The following is a 22,400-nucleotide window of genomic DNA, read 5'->3' as shown; positions in this document are numbered from 1 at the left end:
AAATTCCACATCATCATTTAACGATTGGCAACACTTGCTGTAACTGAGAACTAGTTCGCTTTGCACGTTTGCCAACACAGTCTCGCTTTAACAGTAGCAGGCACTGTTATTACCATTTTGAGTTAACATCTTGCTCAGCTGTGATTTTGCGCCAAATTTTAGCTGCATCTTTTAAATTGATGGTCAGTTGTTTTTTATAACAAAATGCAGGCATTTTTAAAAGCTGGAAAGTCTGGCAATAGTACTACAGACAAGCAAGCATCTAATGCGCCCACAGAACGTCGCAAGCCTCCTGCGCCCTGGGTGGAAAAATAGTAAGTGGACGCTCTATTAATTGAAGCACCCAAAGCACATTAGGAAAGTAAGCAATAATAATTTACAATCATATTATCAAATAGCCGCCCAAGAAGCGTGGAAGATGTAGTCGAGCAATCTGAGGTGGTGGCAGTACTCCGCAAATGTGTTGAAGGTGCCGATTTGCCTAACATGCTGCTCTACGGCCCGCCCGGCACAGGCAAAACCAGCACGATTCTCGCAGCCGCTCGTCAAATCTTTGGCGACATGTACCGCGATCGCATACTGGAGCTGAATGCCTCTGACGAGCGCGGCATTAATGTGGTGCGCACCAAGATCAAGAACTTTGCACAGCTTACGGCAAGCAGCGTGCGACCCGATGGTCGGCCGTGTCCGCCCTTTAAAATCATTGTGCTGGACGAGGCTGACTCCATGACACATGCGGCACAAGCCGCGCTGCGTCGCACCATGGAAAAGGAGAGTCGCAGCACCCGCTTCTGCCTCATCTGCAACTATGTGTCTCGCATCATTGTGCCCATTACGTCGCGTTGCTCCAAGTTTCGCTTCAAGGCGCTGGGCGAGACGCAAATCATTGCTCGACTGAAGCACATCTGCATGCAGGAAAACGTTAACATTGATCCAGATGCATACAAGTCCATTGTGAAGATATCCGGCGGCGATATGAGACGAGCCATAACTACTCTGCAGTCCTGCTATCGTCTGAAAGGCGCCGACCACACTATTAACACAGACGATCTCCTCGAGATGTCGGGCATTATACCAGAGCATTATCTGGAGGATTATCTCGAGGTCTGTCGCTCTGGCAAGTATGAGCGCTTGGAGCATTTCGTACGAGAGATTGGCTACTCGGCTTACAGCGTTGGCCAAATGATGGAACAGTTCGTGGAGTTCATTGTGCGCTGCGGATCTCTAACCGACAAGCAGAAAGCCATCATATGTGACAAACTGGGCGTAAGTTGAAACCTGTACCCAATACTCAGTAATTCAGCTAAACACCATGGTTTCTTTTAGGAATGTTGCTATCGTCTGCAGGATGGCGGCTCTGAATATTTGCAAATTATGGATCTTGGCTGCACTATCATTCTTGCGCTTAAATAAAGATTCCAATACTTTTATACTTAATCCTTCTCAGTTAAACATTTTTAGCACTAAGCTAGCTCCTAGAGCAAACTGTTAAAGAAATCCGACCGATTTTAAGGTTGGCGATAATAAATTAATAAAATTTGTTCATCTTGTTTGAACAAATTTAACAAGAATTTATCATTTTTAAACACTTTGGCACTTCTAATAAGTTTATAAGTATTTACGAAATGTCCCAATCATTAATCAATTCCAATTATCGATTAATAAATTTAATTCGCAAAATTTAGTTAGATATTCATATATGATTGGGCGACAACACAAAAGTACTATTGTCCCTCTAATAGCGCCACCTGTTGCTCATTTTTATCTGTCATGCTGCCTTAATGCAGAACCTTGGGAAATAAAATCTAATCTAAAATATCCGATATTAGTGAATTTCACATATCTATTAAAGTTACAAATATATGCCTAAAATATAATTGATTGTTTTACATCCATATGTGGTATTAATTCGCTGAAAATTCGAATTCTTCCTCCTCGCGTTCCCGTTTTACAGCCGCATTACTTCCTCCAATGCTGCCTACGGCTGCCGCATCGCTGTCCACTTCCATTTTCATGTCGCTGGGATTCGCGTCTTTTTTTTCCGTAGGAGTAACAGTTTTCGTTGTGGTTGTGAATTTGATGACTGGCTTCGGAATGGTGACAACTTGTTGCTTTGACACAACTGAATGGCCACGTTTGGGTCCATTGGCGCTAGATACGGGTTTGACCATTGTCTTCACCGTGCGTCCCTCCAGTGCCGATTTAGTCATCTTCTTGGGCTGATTTGTAGCGCGTAACTTGTAGTTGACTCCGGTCAAACAATAGCGATCGGGCGGCAAACGGAGACCACAATGCGGCTTGATTGGAGGCAGTGGCATCGCGTTGCGTAGCTCCGCCATTTTGGCCAGCACATGACGTGACGGAGGTCCAGTGAAGCTCTTGTCCAGAGTCATCTCGGTGGCAAGCCGCACATCTTCCAAATCGATGGTTTTTTTGCGTGCATGGTTTGCATATACCTTGGCATCATCCAGTATACAAGTAACATACCCTACCGAAGCAATAAACGAATTTCTTAATTATAGAAACATATTCTGTGATGCAGCTGCGATACTTACGAAATGTAAACTCAAGCAATTGGTTAACTACGCGTGGCTCGTACTCCTGGATGTTGAGCTCTTTAAGTATCGACATAATGACTTGTGCATCTTTGGGCACATGTTTGATTTGTGCGTTGACTTTGGCTTTTTCAGCCTTTTCGCTGTTCATTGTTTATAAATTTGTAGCTTTTCAGCGCTGTTTGCAAAGCGTCAGTGTGACCGTTAAATACCAATAAACAAATACCACAAAAAATTAAATACCGCAGCTCGACTTTGTTTTAGTATGGCGTAAGTTAGCAGTGCCTTTCTGAAGTGACCAATATAACCGCGAAATTTAAACACATTATTCTGACTATGAAATTTTAAAGGAAAACAATATTGGCATTAATGACTAGTGTTTATTGAAAATATATAATACACAGCATATTGTGGCGTTGTTCTGTACGCATTTAAATTCAAACAATTCTTTACTTCTAATTTTTGTTTTGATTTTTACATAAAAAATGCACTTTGGTCGCATACAAAAATTGTTTCCCCACAACTACATCTTATAATTAAAGCATAACGATACATTTTTCTACACACACACTGTGGAAGATGCGAGTCAAATTCTCGCTTATCAGACAATTATATAGTTACATAATACAATTACGTATAATAACAATATTAAACATTAAGCATAAGACTTAATTAAAGTATTTTGCACGTTGGTGGGGTCTTTCCCGGCTTCTTTTCCACCGCACGCACCGCCTCTTCAAACACCTGCTCTAAGTTCAGCTTCTTCTTGGCCGAGCACTCGACCAAACTATGGGCATGAATCTCCTTGCGCAGTCGTCGGCCTTCCTGTGTGGTCACAAATTTCTCCGAGTTCGGTATACGCAAGTCGAGTTTGGTGCCCACCAGAACAACGGGTACATTGGTGCCAAAGTGACGAATCTCCGGCCACCATTTGCTCTTAATGTTCTCGAACGAGGTACGACTGCTGATGGAATAGCACAATAGGAAGCAGTTCGTCTATATTAAAATTAAAAGGAAACCGATTAGATAAGCCATACAACAAATGTTTATTTATATAGTTACATTGGGATAGCTCAATGGACGCAGTCTTTCGTAATCCTCCTGCCCGGCCGTGTCCCAGAGTGTTAGATTGTATTCATTATCATCGACCGTTATGTTGCAGGCATGGTTATCGAATACTGTCGGAATATACTCCTCGGGAAATTCGTTTTGTGTGTAGGTTATCAGGAGGCAGGTCTTGCCCACCATGCCATCGCCGACGATGGTTATTTTAAGAGGGCGCAGACTTTTCGACATTGTGCAAACGAACTGGAAATATATCAAGAAAGCGAAATCGAGGCGTCAATACATGTGTGTGCATGTGAGCGTATGTGTGTGTGTGCATGTGCATGTGTGACATTCAATGCGCTGCATTGCACCATTTGGTGGCATATGTTGAATCGACATGCGTTGTTTATCTTGCCACACCCACATCCCACTGCAACCGGAAATCTGCTTTCTGCATGTGTATGTGTGTGTGTGTGTGCGTGTACGGTCGCGTTTTCTTCGCATTCGCACAACTCGATATCTTAACATAAGTCTAAGCTGTTACTTATAGCCTCTGTTATCAGCAATGCGCTGTTAACACTTGAACTTCAAAGCGCTTAATCTAATCAACAACAAAATCAACTTTACGATTTAAGTTTTTAACGAAATTGCACCCAGACAGCTGCAAATAGTATTAACAATTCAATTAAAAGTTTTTATAAAAGTCCATTCGGAATATTTACTTAGCAATTCTGCGAAATTCATTAAACTTTGTCTCAGATTTGGATTTTCTTATTGTTGTTGCTGTTGTCATGATTGCCTTATATAACATAAAGGCATTTGAAAAACTTGTGCACTTTCACCAAGCTAACAAAGTTATGTTTGATAAATGTTTTCTTATTTTGTTTAGTTTTTTTTTTTTTTTTTTGTTTTTAATTAAAACTGGTTTCCAACCAACGTCAACCAAACGAGTTGTTGACCCAAAACTTGAACTAGATTTCCCTACAGCATCTGAAGTCCAGTGCTAAACAGCGTCGCAGAGATACAAATGCTTAATTTGCATACAGTTACAGTTAGAGTCCGAACGCTCTGGCGTTCCACAATTTACGCAGAAAACTCATACTGATTCTGGGAAACAGAAATCTTCAGACATGAGTCATGCGGTAAGATCGTCAGTGAATTGACTGGGCAAACTCTTATTACAATTATAGACGCTGTTGAGTAAGTGTTGTGGATGTGAGCAACAAAATCTAAGAGAGTATGTGCGCCTATATGACGATTTGAATCTAGTGACTCATCCAGAAGGCTGCCAACAGGTCTCAGCCCACATAATATAATAATGAAACTTTTATCAAAAGTAGAGGCCTGCAGTTACAGCAGAAAACCGGTTATATTGACATATTCACAGACGTTGATCATCGTTTACCGTTTCCATTTGAACTTTTGGCTTGTGCCCTGGGACACACAATACACAAAGAATTTGAACGTATTGCTGTTGTCGTTTCAGTCGCATTCGGTTGCATGCCACGCGCTCAGAAGGCCCTGAACTTTATGCTCAACTGCAATCGGACTTTTTGATGTGTGGCGCTAACATCCGACATTTCAGTACGCTACCATGGCCCCTATTTCCTCCCGAAGCACACAATTAAAGCTAATTGCGGTATAGGGATCCCAACTGGGGTTAAGTGCTCGCTTTGTTTTCATTTATTTTTGCATGCATGTGTTGCCATTTCTATTTATAATTTTACTCTTTTATTCTTGGCTTCGCAATTGATATTCCAATAACATGTTCTGTTGGGGACTTAAACGCTCTGTTATGCTGATGATAACAGTACGCTGTTAATATGCTGCTGTTTCTATTTTCATGTTTTAGAATGAATAATATGCTGGTGTTAACTAATTGATATACATATGTATGTATGTATATACATTTGCAGCAAAGAGATCCTTAATGAATTTATATAATGAATACATACATCTCAAGTAAAAATGTAATGACCACTTGTTAATTCAAAAACGTTTCAATGGAATTTTCAGTCAGGTGTGTTTCTTCACATCTGATCATTGAGAACGTTTTGGCAAAGTCTGCTTAATCAGCTGCTTATATAAATAGTAACAGACGTATGTATGCATGTATATGTACATATGTACATATGTACTATGTATGTATATACATTGAGATACACTTGCTGCGCCGCCATATACAAAGTAAATTATTTGCACGCCAGTCACTAAAACATTTGGTTTGTTTATAATAATTTACTATAAAAAAAAAGCGTCGAGCATGAGAATAACCAATTAAAAGCAAAAACAAAAGCAAGTGTTGTTTATTTATTTTAGTTCAGCTACGCGAATGAATTTGCTAGTGTTGTTGTTGCTGCTGCATTGTTGTTGTTAGAATTAATACTACTTAATGATTGGCTGCTTCACTGGCTACCGTTGAAGTTTGTTTGGAAATTTTGCCAAAACCAAAAAAAAAAAATTGGAAAGAGGAAGAGGAAGCCAACTTTTGCTATTTTGGTGCGGCTGATCAGGTATTTCTTTTGCATTGCAATTCGTTGTTGTTGCTGTAAAACCTACTTCGAATTTCGATCATCTGAATAGATATATGGATATCATAAATATTGCTGCTGCTGCTACAAAGAACAGACTAGATCCACTAAACAAATATATAGTATGTATGTATGTACATATGTACATATATTATGTGTCATGTGATAAAGGAAATGCTCTAACCAGAGGCAGACAGAACAGCACACAGCGAGACTCGACAAATGCTCTCATTGTAATTAATACACATAATAAATTATTTAAAACATAATTACGCTTTCATGAAATGTGAAATACGGAAAATGACTTTTTTTCTGTTTTTGTTATCGCTTGGTGTGGGGTAGGGGCAGGGGCAGGGACAGGGACAAGGGAAAGGGGCAGCAGTTGGAGCAGCGTCTGCGCTGGCCTCTTATAAACTTTACATATCAAGTTACACTTATGTTGTTGTTTTCGTTATATTCTTGGAACGAACACTTGCAACATTCACACTCATTGCCAATGCTTTGTTGCACTCTCTCTCTCTCTCTCTCTCTCTCCTTCTCTCTTTCTCCTTTCCTCTCTGCCGTTACCTCTCTGTCTCTCTCCAATAGTCCGCTTAAATTCAAAAATTGCTTAATGCGAATTAATGGATCATTCTTTGCATTATTTCTTAGCTCAAGCGAGTTTATTGAATATATTCATATACATATATGTGTGTATATACACATAGAGCTTATATGTATATGCAAGAAATATGCCATTACTTATGTCTGGGACACTCTTTAGCATCTTCAGCTGTAGCCCACACTCCTTTGTGACTTTATCAGCGCTTTGTAATCGCATTGTGCATCATATTAAACGAGTACGAATACGTATAGGCTGTAGATGCAGTGAATGTATTATTACATTATATAGCCATGTATATAAATATTTATGTGTGTGCGTGTGTGCCTATTCAAGAAAAGCACTCGCTTATGAGTATTATTTATATACTCATTAGAGTCAAACAGTAAGTTATGAGCGATAGTTGCAGATGTTTTTCCATTACACTCGATTACAAAATGAAATGAGAAATTCCAATGGTCCCAGAAACACTTTATACAAAATATTGTCAGGTTTCACAGTGTCTCACTTCAATGGACATATTTCAATATGTTTACATTCTTATCATTCCGTCATTTTCCTATATAAAAGTAAAGCTGAATAAATTGTCAGAAAGTCTGATAATTGAAATGATTGCAAATGATTACATTTTCCCAGACGAATTGAACAGATTTGTAATAAACTGAGTATATTATATCTCATGAGATCAAAGTACTCAATACAATGTTGATTAGCGCATAATCTGCTTTAGGTTATTACCTATTTACACATGTATGTAGTATTAAGATCAATTGTTCTTATAAACCTCGTATGGCAACCGTAAAAAAGAACTGTTGTTATTCACATTTTTTTATATACATACATATGTCGTCTGTATGTATGTGTATTTTGTTTTATGGGTTCTCTATGTATTTTCGTATTTAATGAAGAGATTAGATAAGATATACATATATGTGTATATGTACATAGGTGTGTGCGATTATTCCTCTGCGCCATATAAAAATGAAATCAACTGGAAAGCATGATAAGTGCAACTATGAAGCTGGTTAACCGTTAGACCACAAATATATAAATATACTATACATATACATATACATATGTATGTATATACATGTGGGGAAATTTGTTGCGATTTGGCTAGGGGTCTCGCACCGCACACGCCGTCAATTAGTTTAATTAATTGGGGTCATATTTTATGGCATAGGTCGTATTAGATTGATTGTTGATTTGATGCAGATCGCCGGCAAAGTATTGGGTGTAGAGGGGGCCTTTAGTTGTCACGTACTTGAAGGTTTCCTGTGATAGCGCACACATACACACGTGTCCTAGCCAGCTGGCCTTTAATGGATAGGCAGCCATATAATTGTTGTTAACTAAAAATGGTAACGGGCCTAAAACAGAGCCAGAGAGCCAGACAACAACAAATAATAGATAGAATGAGAGAGGGAGCGAGAGAGTGGCAGACAAAGACGGCGCGTGTGTGGGGGAGCGAGAGAGCAGCTGTAATCAAAAAGCTGGTTGGCATTCCACAGCCAGAGGCAGAGACAGAGTCAGAGTCAGAGCCAGAGCCATTGGGCGGGCGTTTGTGTGAGCGTGTGACGTGAGCGCCATACAAAAGTGACTCAGGTGATAAAGAAGTGATCACGAAAACGATACCAAAAAATCGAAAAAGAAAACGCAAAAAGAGCAATAACAACAGCAGCACCAATGGAAGTAGAAGTTGTGTTAGCCCAGAATGCAGTGAACAGGTTGTTGTCAAGATGCTTTCTACTGATTATGTTAATGATGTTTACACAAAACATACACACAGACACACACGCACACACACACACACACACATACGCATAGTTTAAGATACGCAGTTGCACAAGGTCAGCAAAGCCAAGTATATGTATGTATTTTTATATGTGTATTATTATTTTGTATTGAGTATGGGGCTTTGGCGTTACGGCCAAATTAAAGTTGCGTGCAATTTCAATTGCAGCGCACACAGCACGTACTTTTATATACTCGCACTTGTATTCTCGCTTTGTTTTTGTTTAAATATATGTATGTATATATATATAAATATACTATTGTTGTTTGCAACAAATCAATCGAGCCACACGTCCGCCTCTAGCGATGACGTCTGTTGATCAGTGAACGTATTTGGAAGCACGACGCAGCACGGCAACACTTGAACACTCAGTATAAAACACGATAGCTACACAGCTGGCACAACCGATCACTCGGGTAGTCGAAACGCAACTGAGAGCAAGCACCAGGCAGAAGACGCTGAGAGGGCACTGGCTGGTGGCCCAGCCCAACCACAGGCCGCCCGAATGCGGAGAGAAGTCGATGAGCGGAGAGAACATTCGTTGAAGGCGTAAGAGCAAAAGTGCACTAAATGAAAATCGTTTTGAGCAATTGAGCGTAGTTATTGAAGTAAAAGTGTTTTGGAAGCTCAGCTAGGAGCAACGCCATTCAGCCATAAAGCAAATAAGAACTTATTTTAGAGATAGTCATAATAGAAATAATAATAAAAACATTAAAAGTAGTTCAGGTCATGTAGTTTAGTAAAGAGGGAGTTTTACATGCATATATTCATTCAGATTTCTTGGATCAGTTTGGGCAAAGGAACGCTGCTGCTGCTGGATGATAAGGCCTATCGAAATCCAGCAGCTACTCTCTTTAAGCAAATGCTCAGTGTTTAATGAATAATATTATATAGTATTTACGTACATATGTATGTATATAATTTAAAACATTTCATTTTATTAGTCATTGAGGGTTTTCTCAGATTCCGTGTACCTTAATAACATTAACCGCAATCAAAGATTATAATTAAACGTCGTAATAATTGTTAAAATGCTTTGAACACAGAAGATTAACACTTAATTAACAGTAAAACTAGAATTTACATTGAGTAACGCCTTCAACTCGTTATTGCGTAATCCGTATATGAAGAACCTGAACGCGACTGTCATGACCAATTAATCAACGACTTGACCGCTCACTCGTGCTCCTATGCGTGCCCGTTAAGTCGTTGTAACTGTAATTAAAGTTCCCCTATATACGGCCAAGGCATGGCCAAGGAAGTGGAACAGCCACAGCACACAATTCACGTTTGCCAGCAGATTAGGCATTAATTATAATTATTATTGCACTGCCCATGTCCGTGCTCATGTTCACGCTCATGCCCATGCCTTAAAGGGCGGCAAACTCTTTTTAAATGCTGACAGGCAAAAGGTTAATGCGTGGGCCGTGGCCTCCACAAAGGGAAGACCGGAAAAATTATTAATAAATATAAGTATGCTGCAGTGCCAATTAGATACAGCTACTTATCTGCCACATGAGCAACATGTGTGTTCAAGAGCATTTTTGTAACAGTGTGTGTGTGTGCGATGAAGAGAACAGGTGCTGTGGCACGCCGGTGTTCACTTCAAATCAGTACACTTTATCAGCAATACACTTACAATTCAAGGTCACCCTGAGGGCGCCGAAGCATCCACACGTTCCCCATTCGGTTACCTTCGCTTTCGTTTTAATACCCTGAACTGAACCTATGTTCTATATAACAGCAACAATATATTCTCATGGCGGGTCCATGCAGAAATAGGCCCAATATGTTATTGCATTCATTTTCCCGTTTCCGGTCGGATTCCTTTCGATCATGTAGCGATTTTAATGTCTGCTTGTCAGCGTGTCTAAATGTTTTTGAATACGAATAAGATGTTGTAAATGCATAAAAACAGACGAGCGCATATATGTACAACTACAATATACACGCTCACTCATGTAGTGCATTAGAAAAATCAGTCTTGATTGGTACGTTAACTTTCGTAAGTCATTGTTGATGCGAAGCTCTTCATGTGCAGTATGGCCATATAATGTGAATTCGAAAATACCAAAAAATTAATAAAAATTAATACTAATTGAAAACTACTAGCACTAACCAGTCTGGTTAGTGGCTCAGGACACCAAAAACATTAGTGCGGGTTTAATGACCAATGGAACATCAGAGGAAATCGTCGAGTCCCGGGCCACCATTTACACATATCATCATATCATTTGCACATTCTCTCGTATATATGTATATTTAATCCCAAAACGATTTATAAATTATAATCAATGTGTGAGAAATTGATTCTAAGCGGTTTTTCTTTTGCGTTTTACATCACTTAGTCTTGTGCATTGATAACATTGTAGAGCACTTCTGTTAATAACAGCAAATGAAATTATCGATAACTTGACACTATTTCATAGAGGGCTACCATACTGCTTGCCATAATTTACTTGATAGAAAACTTGTTTGTGCCGCAAATTAAAAAATTAAAAACACAATTAAAATGCCCGAAAGCGACGTTACCAAAATGAAGGTGAGTAACTTTCATATTATTAATCAATGTACAACAACAAAACATGTTTTAACCAATCCAGGTTGCGGATTTAAAGCGAGAGCTGAAGCTGCGTGGGCTGCCACTGAACGGCAATAAAAATGAATTACAAGACCGCTTGCAAACGGCGTTACTGGAAGGCGACATTTCGCTGGAAGATAGCGCGATAAATGACGCTATTGGTGACGATGTTTCGTTCACGGATGAGGACGAGCATAAGTTATTGGGCGAAGATCACGAGGACTTGCTGTTAAAGAGCCCAGTGAACACGCCTACGACAACAACAATACCAGATTTATCATCTCCAACAGAAACGGCGACCGATTCAAATCCAGATGCTAATGCCACTTCGCCGCCAGCTAAAAAAATCGTGCTCAAACGAAATAACTCGCAGCCGCTATTGACAACGGTCACGACAGCAACGGCAACGCCATCGAAGGAGAATGCCGCTCCTGATACTGCGGGCAGTGTAGCTGAATCATTGGAGGCTGATAAGCCCTTAAAAACGAATCGAAAGCCAATCGTGGTTGGTGGCTCTGCAACGCAAACCAAAGACTCCACGTCCGCTCCCGACAAGAAGCTAACCCAACTAAGCGCACAAGAGCGTTTAGAGATGCGTGCCAAAAAGTTTGGTATTGCCCTCGATGCGAAAGCCGCTGCTGCTCCAGCTAAAACTGCTTCACCAGCGGTTAACAAGTCTTCGTCGGCTTCAATAAAGGCTAACAAGGGCAACAAGGAAACGGAGGAACAGCAAAAGGAGGCTTTGAAGAGGCGTGCCGAACGCTTTGGCTGTGTGGTGCCGGAGAAGAGCCCGAAAACTACTGTCGATGAGCGGCTGCAAAAGCGTAAGGAACGGTTCGGTAATACTGTTGGCACAACAACTGCAGCTACCAGCGATCCAAAAGCCAAGAGCGAATGGGCTGAAAAGGCGCGCGCACGCCTGGAACGCTTTAAAATTGCACCAGCGGCTGCTGCCGCACCGACAAAATAAGTGACAACTCAGCTGAGCATCCACTTTTTAATTTAAGCCACAATCATCCACCAATTATATACATGTAGCTGTTAAGCAAGATAATAACTGCACAGAATCAATTACATTTAAGCTGTGCAGTGTTGGATTAACCTTTCAACTAGCTGCTATATCGATTATTAACAGACAAAATAAATACATAACTAATTCAAACAGGCTATCAGAACCCAATGCTTCTATTTTAATGCACAGATAATCAGCATTTATTGTGGTTATAAAATTAATTTTTGTCGTGTAGATCGTACTTGCTTAAGGAATAAAATGTTTATAGACAGTATATAACCCACCTAAATAGTATGGGTGTAGACAAACTGTGCGAAGAGATTAACCAACTTCTAATCTAAGGCAGGAACAAACATATAATTTTTTGTTTAATATTATTCATATTTTTATTGGCTTCAATCACTTATAAATTAGATGAATTGCGTCTTCTGTATTTTGGAAAGTCAATTATTTATATATTATGATCATTTTTTGTTATGATTAATGTAAACGTATGTATAAAAATTAAACAATTATTTGTTTGTGGTCACTATGAACTAAAAACATTGCAATAATAACCTAGCCACGTCTGCTTTGCTTTGCTGTTTGCTCTTGGTTAAAGTAAACCGGTGGTCGTGTCTAGATTTTTATGCGGTTCATTCACACGGACAATGCTTTCTACAATTTTGGGGGATGCAGCTTAAAAGTAGTTTACTTTAATGGTGCGACCATCCAGACGGGAGCCATCCATGAGAGCTGTAGATTAAGCAGATTGTTAAAAGTTGTCTACATAATAAATGCGAATGCATTGATCTCTTACCGATGGCCAGCTCCGCGTCGCGTTCCTTGAAGAATCGCACCACGCCCACATCATTGCCACGTATCTCAGCAAACTTGACATCGCCAACATCACGGAACTTGTCGCGCAGCGTTTGCCAGGTGCAGCTCAATGGCACATTCTTAATGATGATCGTATCAGACTTACGGGAACCGCCGCCGGGGTTGCCAGCGCCGCCACCAACGCCGACATTGCCACCGCCAACGCCCACGTTACCACCGCCGCCGCCAAACATGTCCAACTGATTGCCCGAGTTGCCGTAGTCATTGCCATCGATCTGATTGTTTCCGGAATTTGTGCCACCACCAGAACTGCTGTTGTAGGCATTGAACCCAACATTGCCACCAGAGACACCACCACCGCCAGTGCCGCCGCTGTTGCCGCCACTATTATAGTTGTTACCGGCATTACCATAGCCGCCACCGCTGCTGTAGTTGTTGGTTAGGCCAACATTGCTGGCGGAGACGAGTCCATCATCGTTGCCACCAGTGTTCCCCAAATTGAGACCTAGGGTGCTCAGCGATGAAGTGAGCAGTGGGTTGGACAACGCTGCTCCCAGGTTACCCAAGTTGCCAACCACAGCAGCCAAGTTGCTGGGATTTAAATTGTTCAGATTGATGCCACCGCCGCCGCCGCCAGCATTGTTGCCCATGCTCGGCTTCTGGACTGGCGCCACAGGAGAGGGTTGCACAGCAGCGTTGTTACCGAACATGACTCCACTGAGACTACCCAGCAAATTTGCGTTTGAGTTACCGCCGCCAACAACCGCGCCGCCAGGAACCGCGGACAATTGCTGAGCGCCCTGCACATTGCCAAGCAGCTGTGAGGCGTTTTGATTGCCGCCGTTCGGCAGATTGCGGGCCACGTCTTTCAGTGGCTCACCGTTGGGCCCTAGGCCGATGCCAACGCCGCCCAATCCCTCAGGCAGCTTTAGACCTTCACTCTTGTCGGGTATTCGGTCCAAACGTACTGTCATGCGTCGATCATAGAGCATCTGGCGATCCAACATTGAAATGGCCTGTACGGCCTCCACTGGATGATCGTATTCAACTACAGCAAAACCACGACTGTGTCCCTCCTTGTCCAGGGATAGGTCCACACTCTGCACCTTTCCGGCAAGCTTGAACACTTGCTTGAGCTTCTTGCTGTCCACTTTGTAGTCCAGCTGTGATAGAACAAACACCAAAATTTAGTAATTTAAGTAAAAGAGTTTGTTTTGAGCATCATCATTGGAAACAGCATTAAAAGCATTGTCCAGTTTAAACACTCATCCACACTGACTCCGGCTGCCACCTCCACTAGGAGCAAACAAAGTCTGAAGGAAGGAACACAAGGATCAAGCCGTTGGCCCAGTTGGCTAACCCAAAACCTACGCAGCAGGCTCGCAGTTTAACCGACTGTTTCATATTTATAACCCAGCTGCAGGTAACACAACCACTCGAAAGACTGTCGATTCTCGGGCGGGACAAACAAAACCAGTTGACAAATAAATTTGAACTGCATTTTACTTATTGCATCAGAGCACTATGCAACAATAATTCTGTGAATAGGTCAATTGACTACGCAGAGCGATTAAGGTAAAGATCCACGTTACTCATATATTGTCGACGGTCAATAAACTGAAATCATTGAATTTCCAATACGAATATTTTCTTTTTTAAATTCATTTCAATTTTACAACTTCCCGTTGACCGTTTTCTTTTAATAATTTCGTGATATTCCCATTCTCAAGTTAACGGCGATTCAGCTGCAACTGATCAATTTAGCAGTGCTTGGCGTAAGCCCAAGCCTATCTCAACAGTTATTATCGACATTGAATACCATATTTACCGATAGATAGCAGATCCAATTACACGAATTTTTATATTTATTACAAGATATCGGACAATAGAAGTTACTCAAAAACGGATAGTTGTTTACTTTCCTTTAGAAAGGCAGCAAACAACATCAAAGTTTCAATAACAGTAAATTATTCGGAAGAGAAGATTGTTTACTATAATGTGGTAAACATTTTCAAGTGTACACCGAGAAAAAAAAAAGTCATTTAGTAGATTGGCAAAGTAAATTTGTATCAGCATTTTACCCACAAACAATTTACAATAAAACACATTATTTTTTTAGTTGGGTTATAAATACGAAACAGAGCACATGGTGAAAAAGTAATCAATACATGTGGTTTAGATAGAATAAAGCAATTTACTATTTAAAAAGAACTGGGCAAAGAGTACACAAGCTGGAAAACATATCTATCATATAGAAGATATGTATGTTTATAATTATGGTTGGTTTTGGTAATGGTAACGGTATTGTTCTTTTTTCTTTTCTTGATTTTGGTCATAGTTTATTATTATTATTATACATATACTCACATTAGCAACAAAGACCTTATTATGCAAAGGTCCACTTATGCCAAGACTCTCCAAAAACGAAGCAGAAAGCCCATACAAATTGTAATTCGACGAATTAAAATCATTAGACATCATGTTAAAATTATTACGCCCAGATCTAGAAAAAGAAGCCAAAAGTCCAGAGAGAAAAAATAACAAGAGCAAGAGATAAAAAGCACAACAAATACAAGTATCCGAAAAGCGCACGCACATCATACCATGTCATCTAAGCTACAAACAAAGATAGAGATTAGATTCCAGAACGTCGAGATTAACGTGTAACCTTTAAGTATTAAACACAAGCTCATAACAGCTATTGATCGTTTTCTTTTCATTTTTTTGAACCTTTTTTCTTAAAGCATATATAAAGTTCTATAATGGCCAATATTTGACAGCTTGTAATCGTCGGCTAAATCTAACTTTTATTACATCAAACACATTGTAAATTAATTCATCAACTTTAACGACATAAAGCAATGCTGGACCAAAATTCAACTGAAACCTTTATAACAAATTTACAAATGCAAAAGTAAGCCCCGAATGTAGAAATAGAACAAATTTAGCAATAAACAGTTGTTTGATACTACTGGAAAAGTACTCAAAACAAAACTATAGAGACACAGGGATACACAGCTCTCCAGCATCGTCTAAAAACGTTGAGATGTTAAATAACTTAAATATGGTAATTTTCCTTCTGATGAAGCTAACATATTGCCGACCGGTGAACTGAATTCTTAAAAAGGACTCCAAGTGGATCCAATAATCAAAAAAGGCCCAAGCTGTTTTTTTCCTTGTACGAAGTAAAATTATCAGCACAATTCAAAGTAGAATGATCATTAAGCCCTGCAACAGACATTCGTCTTTACATAAAGTATACAATCTTTCGCTGACATTAGCATATGACAATGTCCGATATGAATCTTAAGCAATGGATGCCCTTAATTATAAAATGTCAACAACACTTGAAGTTGTTTTTTTTTTCCTATCAATAACATCGAACATATTCGTTCCTTGTTGTGATTTGCTAAATGTGCTTAGAGTATAGAAAAACGATTGTAGATATGCTATATATATATATTACTTACATTCTGTCATCGTCACGTCGCGAGAAGCCCCGGTCACGATCGTCCATATGATCTCGACCTCCACCGTTTCCTCCTCCTCCTCCCCCACCAGCACCGCCTCCACCGCCACCCCCTGCTCCATCGCGCACAATACGACCGTATTGATCGCGCTGCTCGCCATGATCTTCCTTGACGACTAGCTCACGTCCGTTAAGCTCATATCGATTCATTTTCTCCATCGCCTTTTGAACGTTCTCGGGATCTTTGAACTCGACAATACCGCAGCCACGTGCCTTGCCGTTTTCATCATGGAATAATTGCACATACTCAATGGAGCCAACAATGCGCCGGAATAGATCCTTCAGGTCTTGCCAACGATAATCATACGGAATGTTCGAGATATAGACGCGGCAATTGCGTCTTTCGCGACTTCTGTCGCGTGCATTATTACCGCCTCCTCCGCCACCAGCGGCGTTTCCATTGTTACCATCCGCATCTGAGAAGCGGGAGCCGCGTGCGCCACGTCCTCGGCGATCACGCTCTTTCTCGCGATTCTCGACAGCATTTGCGTCCATATTCATGGCTGCCTGCTGCAAAAATTCTCAAGTGTAAAATCAAACAAATTCTCATTCCACTAACGCGCTCCTCGGCGTCATTGCGAAAAAAAAAGATGGCGACTTGCGGCGTCGTTGCGCCTTTTATGCAGTTTGCCTTGTGGTTTTATGCGCTGTACTCACCATTAAAGTATTTTATGCTGTAACTTTGTATTGAAATAATTTTATTGATATTTTTTTGCAATTGAACTGTTTTTACATTAACACAAATACAATAATCAATAAAGTGGACATATGCCGCCTGCCGTGAGAAAAAAATTCGAGATGTGCGGAGGTGGAACTAAATTTGTGTATGAACAAATCGAGCTAGTTCCGTACGATATTAGCAATCGAAAACTATCGACTACTTATCGGCTAAATTGTATCGCAATTTAAATTTATCTTCACATTTCCGAAGTTAGGAAGAATTCAAATATTTTCTATTTAAATCAATATTATATGAAAATCCGAATGAGCTTAATCTGTTAACCTTTTGTTAAGATTATTATTAATTTCTTAACTAAAATTATGAAAGTGGGTTATTAAAGATACTTTTAACAAATATGTACATATGTATGTATAAACAGCATTTATATATCCAGTTGAACTGACATAAACTTGCGTTATCAGCACAAAATATTGTCTCTGATACATGGTGATAAACTCAATGAGTTGGTTTTTTCAGTGAATTACTAAAATGTTTTGGACTTCAAGTTTAATTAGGTCTTATACTCTTTCGTACAGCATACAAGTTTCTTAAACATGTTTGTGCCGGTGATTATATTGGATCACTATACAATTATTCAATTCTATACTATAAATGTGTGTTTATAGAGATATAAACGTGTTTATATATAAAGCTATCGTTCAAAAGCGTATTTTAAGAAAGGTGTATAAGAGTGCTGAAAAAGATTAATTAAAAAGAAATTAAATTAAACATATATAAAATATATACATACACATACATATGTTATATGGGGTTTTGCTGTGTATTGCAAAGACTGACCGCCAGCAGAAACTCGTTCAGCTTTTACCTGATTACTGTCAACAGAGGCTTTAAATAGAAGAGCTTAGCCATGAACTCAGCATTCGACAGCCAACTCTACCAGGATGAGCATCAAGTTCAATGTAAATGGCTTCCCGTACGAAGTGCAGCCGCACGATTACGCGGCGGACATCACTCTAAATACTTTCCTGAGAGAACATCTTCACCTAACAGCCACCAAATATATGTGCCTGGAGGGCGGCTGTGGATCTTGTGTTTGTTTAACACGACGTCGTCATCCCATTACGGGGGAAATAAGCTCCCGGGCCACGAACTCGGTAAATTTTATATTCAGATGGACAATGGATTGTTTCAGCTAAATTCTACCATACCTCTTTTAAAGTGCCTAACCCTGCTTAATACCTGTAACGATGTGGACATTATTACCGATGAGGGGCTGGGCAATAAGAGCAGCGGCTATCATCCCATACAGAAGCGTCTTGCCAAACTTAACGGCACCCAGTGTGGATACTGCTCGCCGGGATTCGTAATGAACATGTACGGGCTTCTGGAGAGTCGTGGTGGCCGCGTGACCATGGCTGAAGTGGAAGATGGCTTTGGGGGAAACATTTGCCGCTGCACCGGCTACAGGCCCATATTGGATGCCATGAAGTCCTTTGCAGTGGACAGCACCATTGAGGTACCGGCAGAGTGCGTGGACATCGAGGACTCTTTTGAGTTGCTCTGTCCACGCACGGGTCAATGCTGCAGTGGTAGCTGCTCCCGCCCTTCCCTTCCTGCCCAGAACAACAGTCACTGGTACTGGCCCAAGACTCTGGTCGAACTGTTCGCAGCCCTCGCCCAGGTGCCCACTGGAGAGGAGTATATTCTGGTGGCAGGCAACACGGCGCATGGCGTCTACAGGCGGTCGAGGAGTTTAAAGCACTATGTGGACGTCAACATGGTGCCGGAGCTAAAGCAGCACAGCATTGAACCAGACCACCTCTTGCTGGGCGCCAATTTGACTCTCACGGAGACAATGCAGCTCTTCAAACAGGCCGAACAACGCCCGGGCTTCGAATACTGCGCACAATTGTGGCAGCATTTCAACCTGATTGCGAATGTGCCAGTGCGGAGTGTAAGTGGTGGCCATAAATCCGTATAATCCAGTTTAAAACTTGTTTCAGGCGCACTCCTAATTCCACATATGTGTATGTAAACAGAAAGTGAATTGACATTAATGACTTGAAATTTAAATGAAGCGATTTCAAGTTTACAGCCATAACAAGAATATATATTCAATTTTAGAATGGAACACTGGCGGGCAATATTTCAATTAAGAAGCAGCACCCGGAGTTCCCCTCGGATGTCTTCATCACATTTGAGGCTCTGGATGCTCATGTCTTGGTGCACGATAATGCGAGCAGTCAACGGATAATGACTCTGTTGTCCTTTCTGCAGGATACTACGCCCAAACTGGTTATTGGCGGATTTATTCTGAGGTCTTATCCAAAGTCCAAATTCTTGTTCAATTCTTACAAGGTTAGTTTAAAACAGAATGGTATGAATCTTTCATAATCATCCCTCTCCAACAGATCCTACCGCGTGCCCAAAACGTTCATGCCTATGTTAATAGTGGATTCCTGATCGAGTGGCAGAACCTTCAGCATCGCATAGTGGCTTCGGCTCGCCTTTGCTTTGGAAACATCAGGCCAGACTATGTTCACGCCGAGCATGTCGAGCAGTTGTTGGTGGGTCGGGATTTGTATGACAGCTCCACAGTGGCGCAGGTTTTCGAGCAGCTGCTGATAAGTCTGCAGGCAGTGGAAATGCCGCCCGAGGCATCGCCTGAGTATCGTCAAAAACTAGCTTGTTCGCTTTTCTACAAGTTTTTGCTTGGCTCGGCGCCCGAAGAGCTCGTGCGAATGCGTTTTCACAGTGGTGGTAAGCTGCTAGAGCGTCCGCTTTCCTCCGGCAGCCAATCATTCGAGACCATACCAAATAAGTATCCCGTGACTAAGCCAGTACAGAAGTTGGAAGGTATACCCATATTTATTCCGAGCATACTAGAGAGCTGTTTCAAGTTGGAATTCCATTACTTTCGCTAGGTCTCATTCAGTGCTCTGGTGAAGCCATCTACATCAACGATTTGCTGACCACCTCTAATGCTGTGCACTGCGCCTTTGTCACGGCCAAGCGAGTGGGTGCAACTATAGAGCAGATCGACTCAGCTCCCGCGCTCCAGTGCAAGGGCGTGGTTGCGTTCTATGGGTCCAAGGACATTCCGGGCGACAATAATTTCAACAATACAACATTATTCACCGTCCCGGGTGATGTGGAGGAAATATTTTGTGCTGGACGTGTACTTTACTATGATCAGCCATTGGGAGTAATTGCAGCATTGACACACGATGTGGCCGTCTATGCGGCGAGTTTGGTACAGGTGACCTATGCCAATGATCAGGTTAAGATTTACACCAGCATGAATGCAGTTCTGTCAGCCAAAGTGGAAGATCGTCTGGTGGTATGCACGGAGCTCAATAAGGAGCTTGCCCAAACGCCACTAAGGCCAGGCGATGTAGTGGGCCGTGGAATTCTAGAGTTGGAGTCACAATACCATTTCACCATGGAGCCACAAACGACAGTAGTGGTTCCTAATGAACAAGGACTGCAGGTTTGGAGCGCCACGCAATGGATGGATGTGACCCAAGCGAGCATATCCCGAATGCTTAAGCTGGATGCGAATGCCGTTCAATTACAGGTGCGCCGAGTTGGCGGAGCATATGGTGCTAAAGTAACACGAGGTAACCAGGTTGCCTGTGCCTGTGCTCTAGTTGCATTTAAATTAAATCGGCCAGCACGTTTCGTGCAGACCATTGAGTCTATGATGGAATCAAATGGAAAGCGATGGGCGTGTCGTTCCGATTACGAATTCCAAGCCAGTGCAAACGGCTCGATTCGCATGCTCACAAATAACTACTACGAGGATGCGGGATGCAGCTTTAACGAAAATGTCGTGGAGTTCCTCACCTTACCAACACTCAAAAATGTCTATAATCTGACTAGTTTGAACTTTAAGGTTAAAGGCACTGCTGTGAAAACAGATGCACCTAGTTCAACGTGGTGTCGGGCACCAGGGACAGCAGAGGGTAAGATAATTCGATTTTCTCTAGCTCTATTCCATCTCTTGTAGTACTAGAGGGAAATGTATTACAATCGGGTTTCCCGTGTTTCGATTCCCAGCCATTGCCATGACTGAGACGGCATTGGAGAACATCGCTTTCGCCTGCAAATTGGATCCAGCTGATGTGAGACTTGTGAATCTCCGACCGGGAACCAAGATGGTGCAGCTTCTTCCCCGATTTCTCGCTTCCACGACGTATCGCGAGCGGCGAGAGCAAATCAACTTGTTCAATGCTCAGAATCGATGGCGGAAGCGGGGCTTGGGGCTAGCTTTGATGGACTTTCCTCTAACTGTGAACGTTGCCCTAGCTTACCCTGCGACGGTGGCCATTTATCATGCGGACGGCTCTGTGGTGATATCTCACGGGGGCATCGAGATCGGCCAAGGCATAAATACAAAAGTGGCCCAGGTGGCTGCCCTCGTGCTGGGCGTTCCCCTTGAGCGTGTTCGAATCGAGACCACTAATACGATATTGGGAGCTAACTCCTTTGTGACAGCCAACTCTATGGCAAGCGAGTTGGTGGGCATTGCCGTTCGGAAGTGCTGCGATAAGCTGAACCAGCGCCTGGAACCGGTTAAACGTAGACTGGGATCCCAGGCTAGCTGGCAACAGGTAGTGGAGGCAGCCTTCAACCAGTCCATCAGCTTGATTGCCACCGAATCGTTCAAAAAGGGCGATCAAAGCGACTACAGCATCTACGGCTTAAGTCTTACCGAGGTAGAGGTGGACATTCTGACTGGCAACCACTTAATAAGCCGCGTAGACATCCTTGAGGATGCGGGCGAGAGTATTAGTCCCAATATTGATGTTGGTCAAATTGAAGGAGCTTTCGTCATGGGTTTGGGCTATTATCTCACCGAGCATCTGGTTTATGATCGTCAGACGGGTCGCCTACTCACAAACCGTACCTGGAACTATCATCCTCCAGGTGCCAAGGATATACCTATTGATTTCCGCATTGAACTGCTGCAAAAAAGTCCCAATCCAGTGGGATTTCTGCGTTCAAAGGCCACGGGAGAGCCAGCTTTATGTCTCGCAGTGGGCGTACTCTTTGCCCTGCAACATGCCATACAGGCAGCTAGACAGGATGCCGGGTTGCCTCGAGAGTGGGTCAGGCTCGGCGCACCCACCACACCCGAAACAGTAATGCTTTCCGCGGGCCACGAAGTACATAGTTTTACTCTACAATAAATTTACATTGTTAAGTATTATTAACTATTAATAAACTATTGATTTATCGGTGCATT

At 41.8% G+C, this 22,400-nt stretch overlaps 6 protein-coding genes across 8 annotated transcripts in view; 3 read left to right on the top strand and 3 right to left on the bottom strand.

Annotated features, from left to right (window-relative positions):
* Positions 1–100: 100 nt before the first annotated feature.
* LOC108659937 (replication factor C subunit 4) lies at positions 101–1,571 on the top strand. Its single transcript, XM_018113118.3, has 3 exons — positions 101–314; positions 399–1,266; positions 1,327–1,571. The coding sequence occupies exons 1-3, from the start codon at positions 205–207 to the stop codon at positions 1,411–1,413; spliced, it is 1,065 nt and encodes a 354-aa protein (XP_017968607.1). The 5' UTR covers positions 101–204; the 3' UTR covers positions 1,414–1,571.
* Positions 1,572–1,811: 240 nt separating this feature from the next.
* Positions 1,812–2,781, bottom strand: Taf9 (TBP-associated factor 9). The gene is made up of 2 exons (XM_018113119.3): positions 2,556–2,781; positions 1,812–2,488 (listed from the first exon to the last, which is right to left on the bottom strand). The coding sequence occupies exons 1-2, from the start codon at positions 2,704–2,706 to the stop codon at positions 1,905–1,907; spliced, it is 735 nt and encodes a 244-aa protein (XP_017968608.1). The 5' UTR covers positions 2,707–2,781; the 3' UTR covers positions 1,812–1,904.
* A 139-nt stretch (positions 2,782–2,920) lies between these two features.
* RhoL (Ras-like GTP-binding protein RhoL) lies at positions 2,921–8,972 on the bottom strand. Its single transcript, XM_018113120.3, has 3 exons — positions 8,714–8,972; positions 3,618–3,863; positions 2,921–3,551 (listed from the first exon to the last, which is right to left on the bottom strand). The coding sequence occupies exons 2-3, from the start codon at positions 3,849–3,851 to the stop codon at positions 3,228–3,230; spliced, it is 558 nt and encodes a 185-aa protein (XP_017968609.1). The 5' UTR covers positions 3,852–3,863; positions 8,714–8,972; the 3' UTR covers positions 2,921–3,227.
* A 1,892-nt stretch (positions 8,973–10,864) lies between these two features.
* Positions 10,865–12,272, top strand: LOC108649101 (uncharacterized). Its single transcript, XM_018098104.3, has 2 exons — positions 10,865–11,071; positions 11,133–12,272. The coding sequence occupies exons 1-2, from the start codon at positions 11,042–11,044 to the stop codon at positions 12,078–12,080; spliced, it is 978 nt and encodes a 325-aa protein (XP_017953593.1). The 5' UTR covers positions 10,865–11,041; the 3' UTR covers positions 12,081–12,272.
* A 276-nt stretch (positions 12,273–12,548) lies between these two features.
* Positions 12,549–22,400, bottom strand: part of rump (heterogeneous nuclear ribonucleoprotein rumpelstiltskin) — a 163,143-nt gene continuing 153,291 nt past the window's right edge. The window contains exons 1-5 of one of the 3 annotated variants that reach the window (XM_089265719.1): positions 17,128–17,298; positions 16,412–16,980; positions 15,309–15,444; positions 12,922–14,104; positions 12,549–12,857 (exon numbers count right to left, since the gene is read on the bottom strand). In XM_089265719.1, the coding sequence (XP_089121845.1) occupies positions 12,802–12,857; positions 12,922–14,104; positions 15,309–15,444; positions 16,412–16,980; positions 17,128–17,130 (1,947 nt within the window). In that variant the 5' untranslated portion in view covers positions 17,131–17,298 and the 3' untranslated portion in view covers positions 12,549–12,801. Of the gene's footprint in view, positions 12,858–12,921; positions 14,105–15,308; positions 15,445–16,411; positions 16,981–17,127; positions 17,299–22,400 lie in introns of those variants that run through there. The other 2 variants (XM_089265720.1, XM_089265721.1) reach the window with 2 other exon arrangements.
* AOX2 (Aldehyde oxidase 2) lies at positions 17,958–22,368 on the top strand. Its single transcript, XM_018113633.3, has 6 exons — positions 17,958–18,306; positions 18,372–19,106; positions 19,277–19,510; positions 19,564–20,008; positions 20,077–21,117; positions 21,212–22,368. The coding sequence occupies exons 1-6, from the start codon at positions 18,094–18,096 to the stop codon at positions 22,342–22,344; spliced, it is 3,801 nt and encodes a 1,266-aa protein (XP_017969122.1). The 5' UTR covers positions 17,958–18,093; the 3' UTR covers positions 22,345–22,368.

Source organism: Drosophila navojoa, chromosome 2 (assembly GCF_054131105.1).
Source record: "Drosophila navojoa isolate 15081-1374.11 chromosome 2, UAZ_NAV_1.0, whole genome shotgun sequence".
Classification (NCBI taxonomy): Eukaryota; Metazoa; Arthropoda; class Insecta; order Diptera; family Drosophilidae; genus Drosophila; species Drosophila navojoa.
This window is presented reverse-complemented; position numbering and strand designations above follow the sequence as displayed.

What these genes read in the sequence shown, in the direction of transcription:
- LOC108659937 (XM_018113118.3), top strand. Translation starts at nt 205, where the DNA reads ATGCAGGCATTTTTAAAAGCTGGAAAGTCTGGCAATAGTACTACAGAC. An exon ending in GCGCCCTGGGTGGAAAAATA is followed by an intron (nt 315 to 398) that starts GTAAGTGGACGC and finishes ATTATCAAATAG; the next exon opens with CCGCCCAAGAAGCGTGGAAG. An exon ending in TCATATGTGACAAACTGGGC is followed by an intron (nt 1,267 to 1,326) that starts GTAAGTTGAAAC and finishes GGTTTCTTTTAG; the next exon opens with GAATGTTGCTATCGTCTGCA.
- Taf9 (XM_018113119.3), bottom strand. Translation starts at nt 2,706, where the DNA reads ATGAACAGCGAAAAGGCTGAAAAAGCCAAAGTCAACGCACAAATCAAA. An exon ending in ATTGCTTGAGTTTACATTTC is followed by an intron (nt 2,489 to 2,555) that starts GTAAGTATCGCA and finishes TTGCTTCGGTAG; the next exon opens with GGTATGTTACTTGTATACTG.
- RhoL (XM_018113120.3), bottom strand. Translation starts at nt 3,851, where the DNA reads ATGTCGAAAAGTCTGCGCCCTCTTAAAATAACCATCGTCGGCGATGGC. An exon ending in GTCCATTGAGCTATCCCAAT is followed by an intron (nt 3,552 to 3,617) that starts GTAACTATATAA and finishes ATTTTAATATAG; the next exon opens with ACGAACTGCTTCCTATTGTG.
- LOC108649101 (XM_018098104.3), top strand. Translation starts at nt 11,042, where the DNA reads ATGCCCGAAAGCGACGTTACCAAAATGAAG. An exon ending in GCGACGTTACCAAAATGAAG is followed by an intron (nt 11,072 to 11,132) that starts GTGAGTAACTTT and finishes TAACCAATCCAG; the next exon opens with GTTGCGGATTTAAAGCGAGA.
- AOX2 (XM_018113633.3), top strand. Translation starts at nt 18,094, where the DNA reads ATGAGCATCAAGTTCAATGTAAATGGCTTCCCGTACGAAGTGCAGCCG. An exon ending in CGAATGTGCCAGTGCGGAGT is followed by an intron (nt 19,107 to 19,276) that starts GTAAGTGGTGGC and finishes ATTCAATTTTAG; the next exon opens with AATGGAACACTGGCGGGCAA. An exon ending in TCTTGTTCAATTCTTACAAG is followed by an intron (nt 19,511 to 19,563) that starts GTTAGTTTAAAA and finishes CCTCTCCAACAG; the next exon opens with ATCCTACCGCGTGCCCAAAA.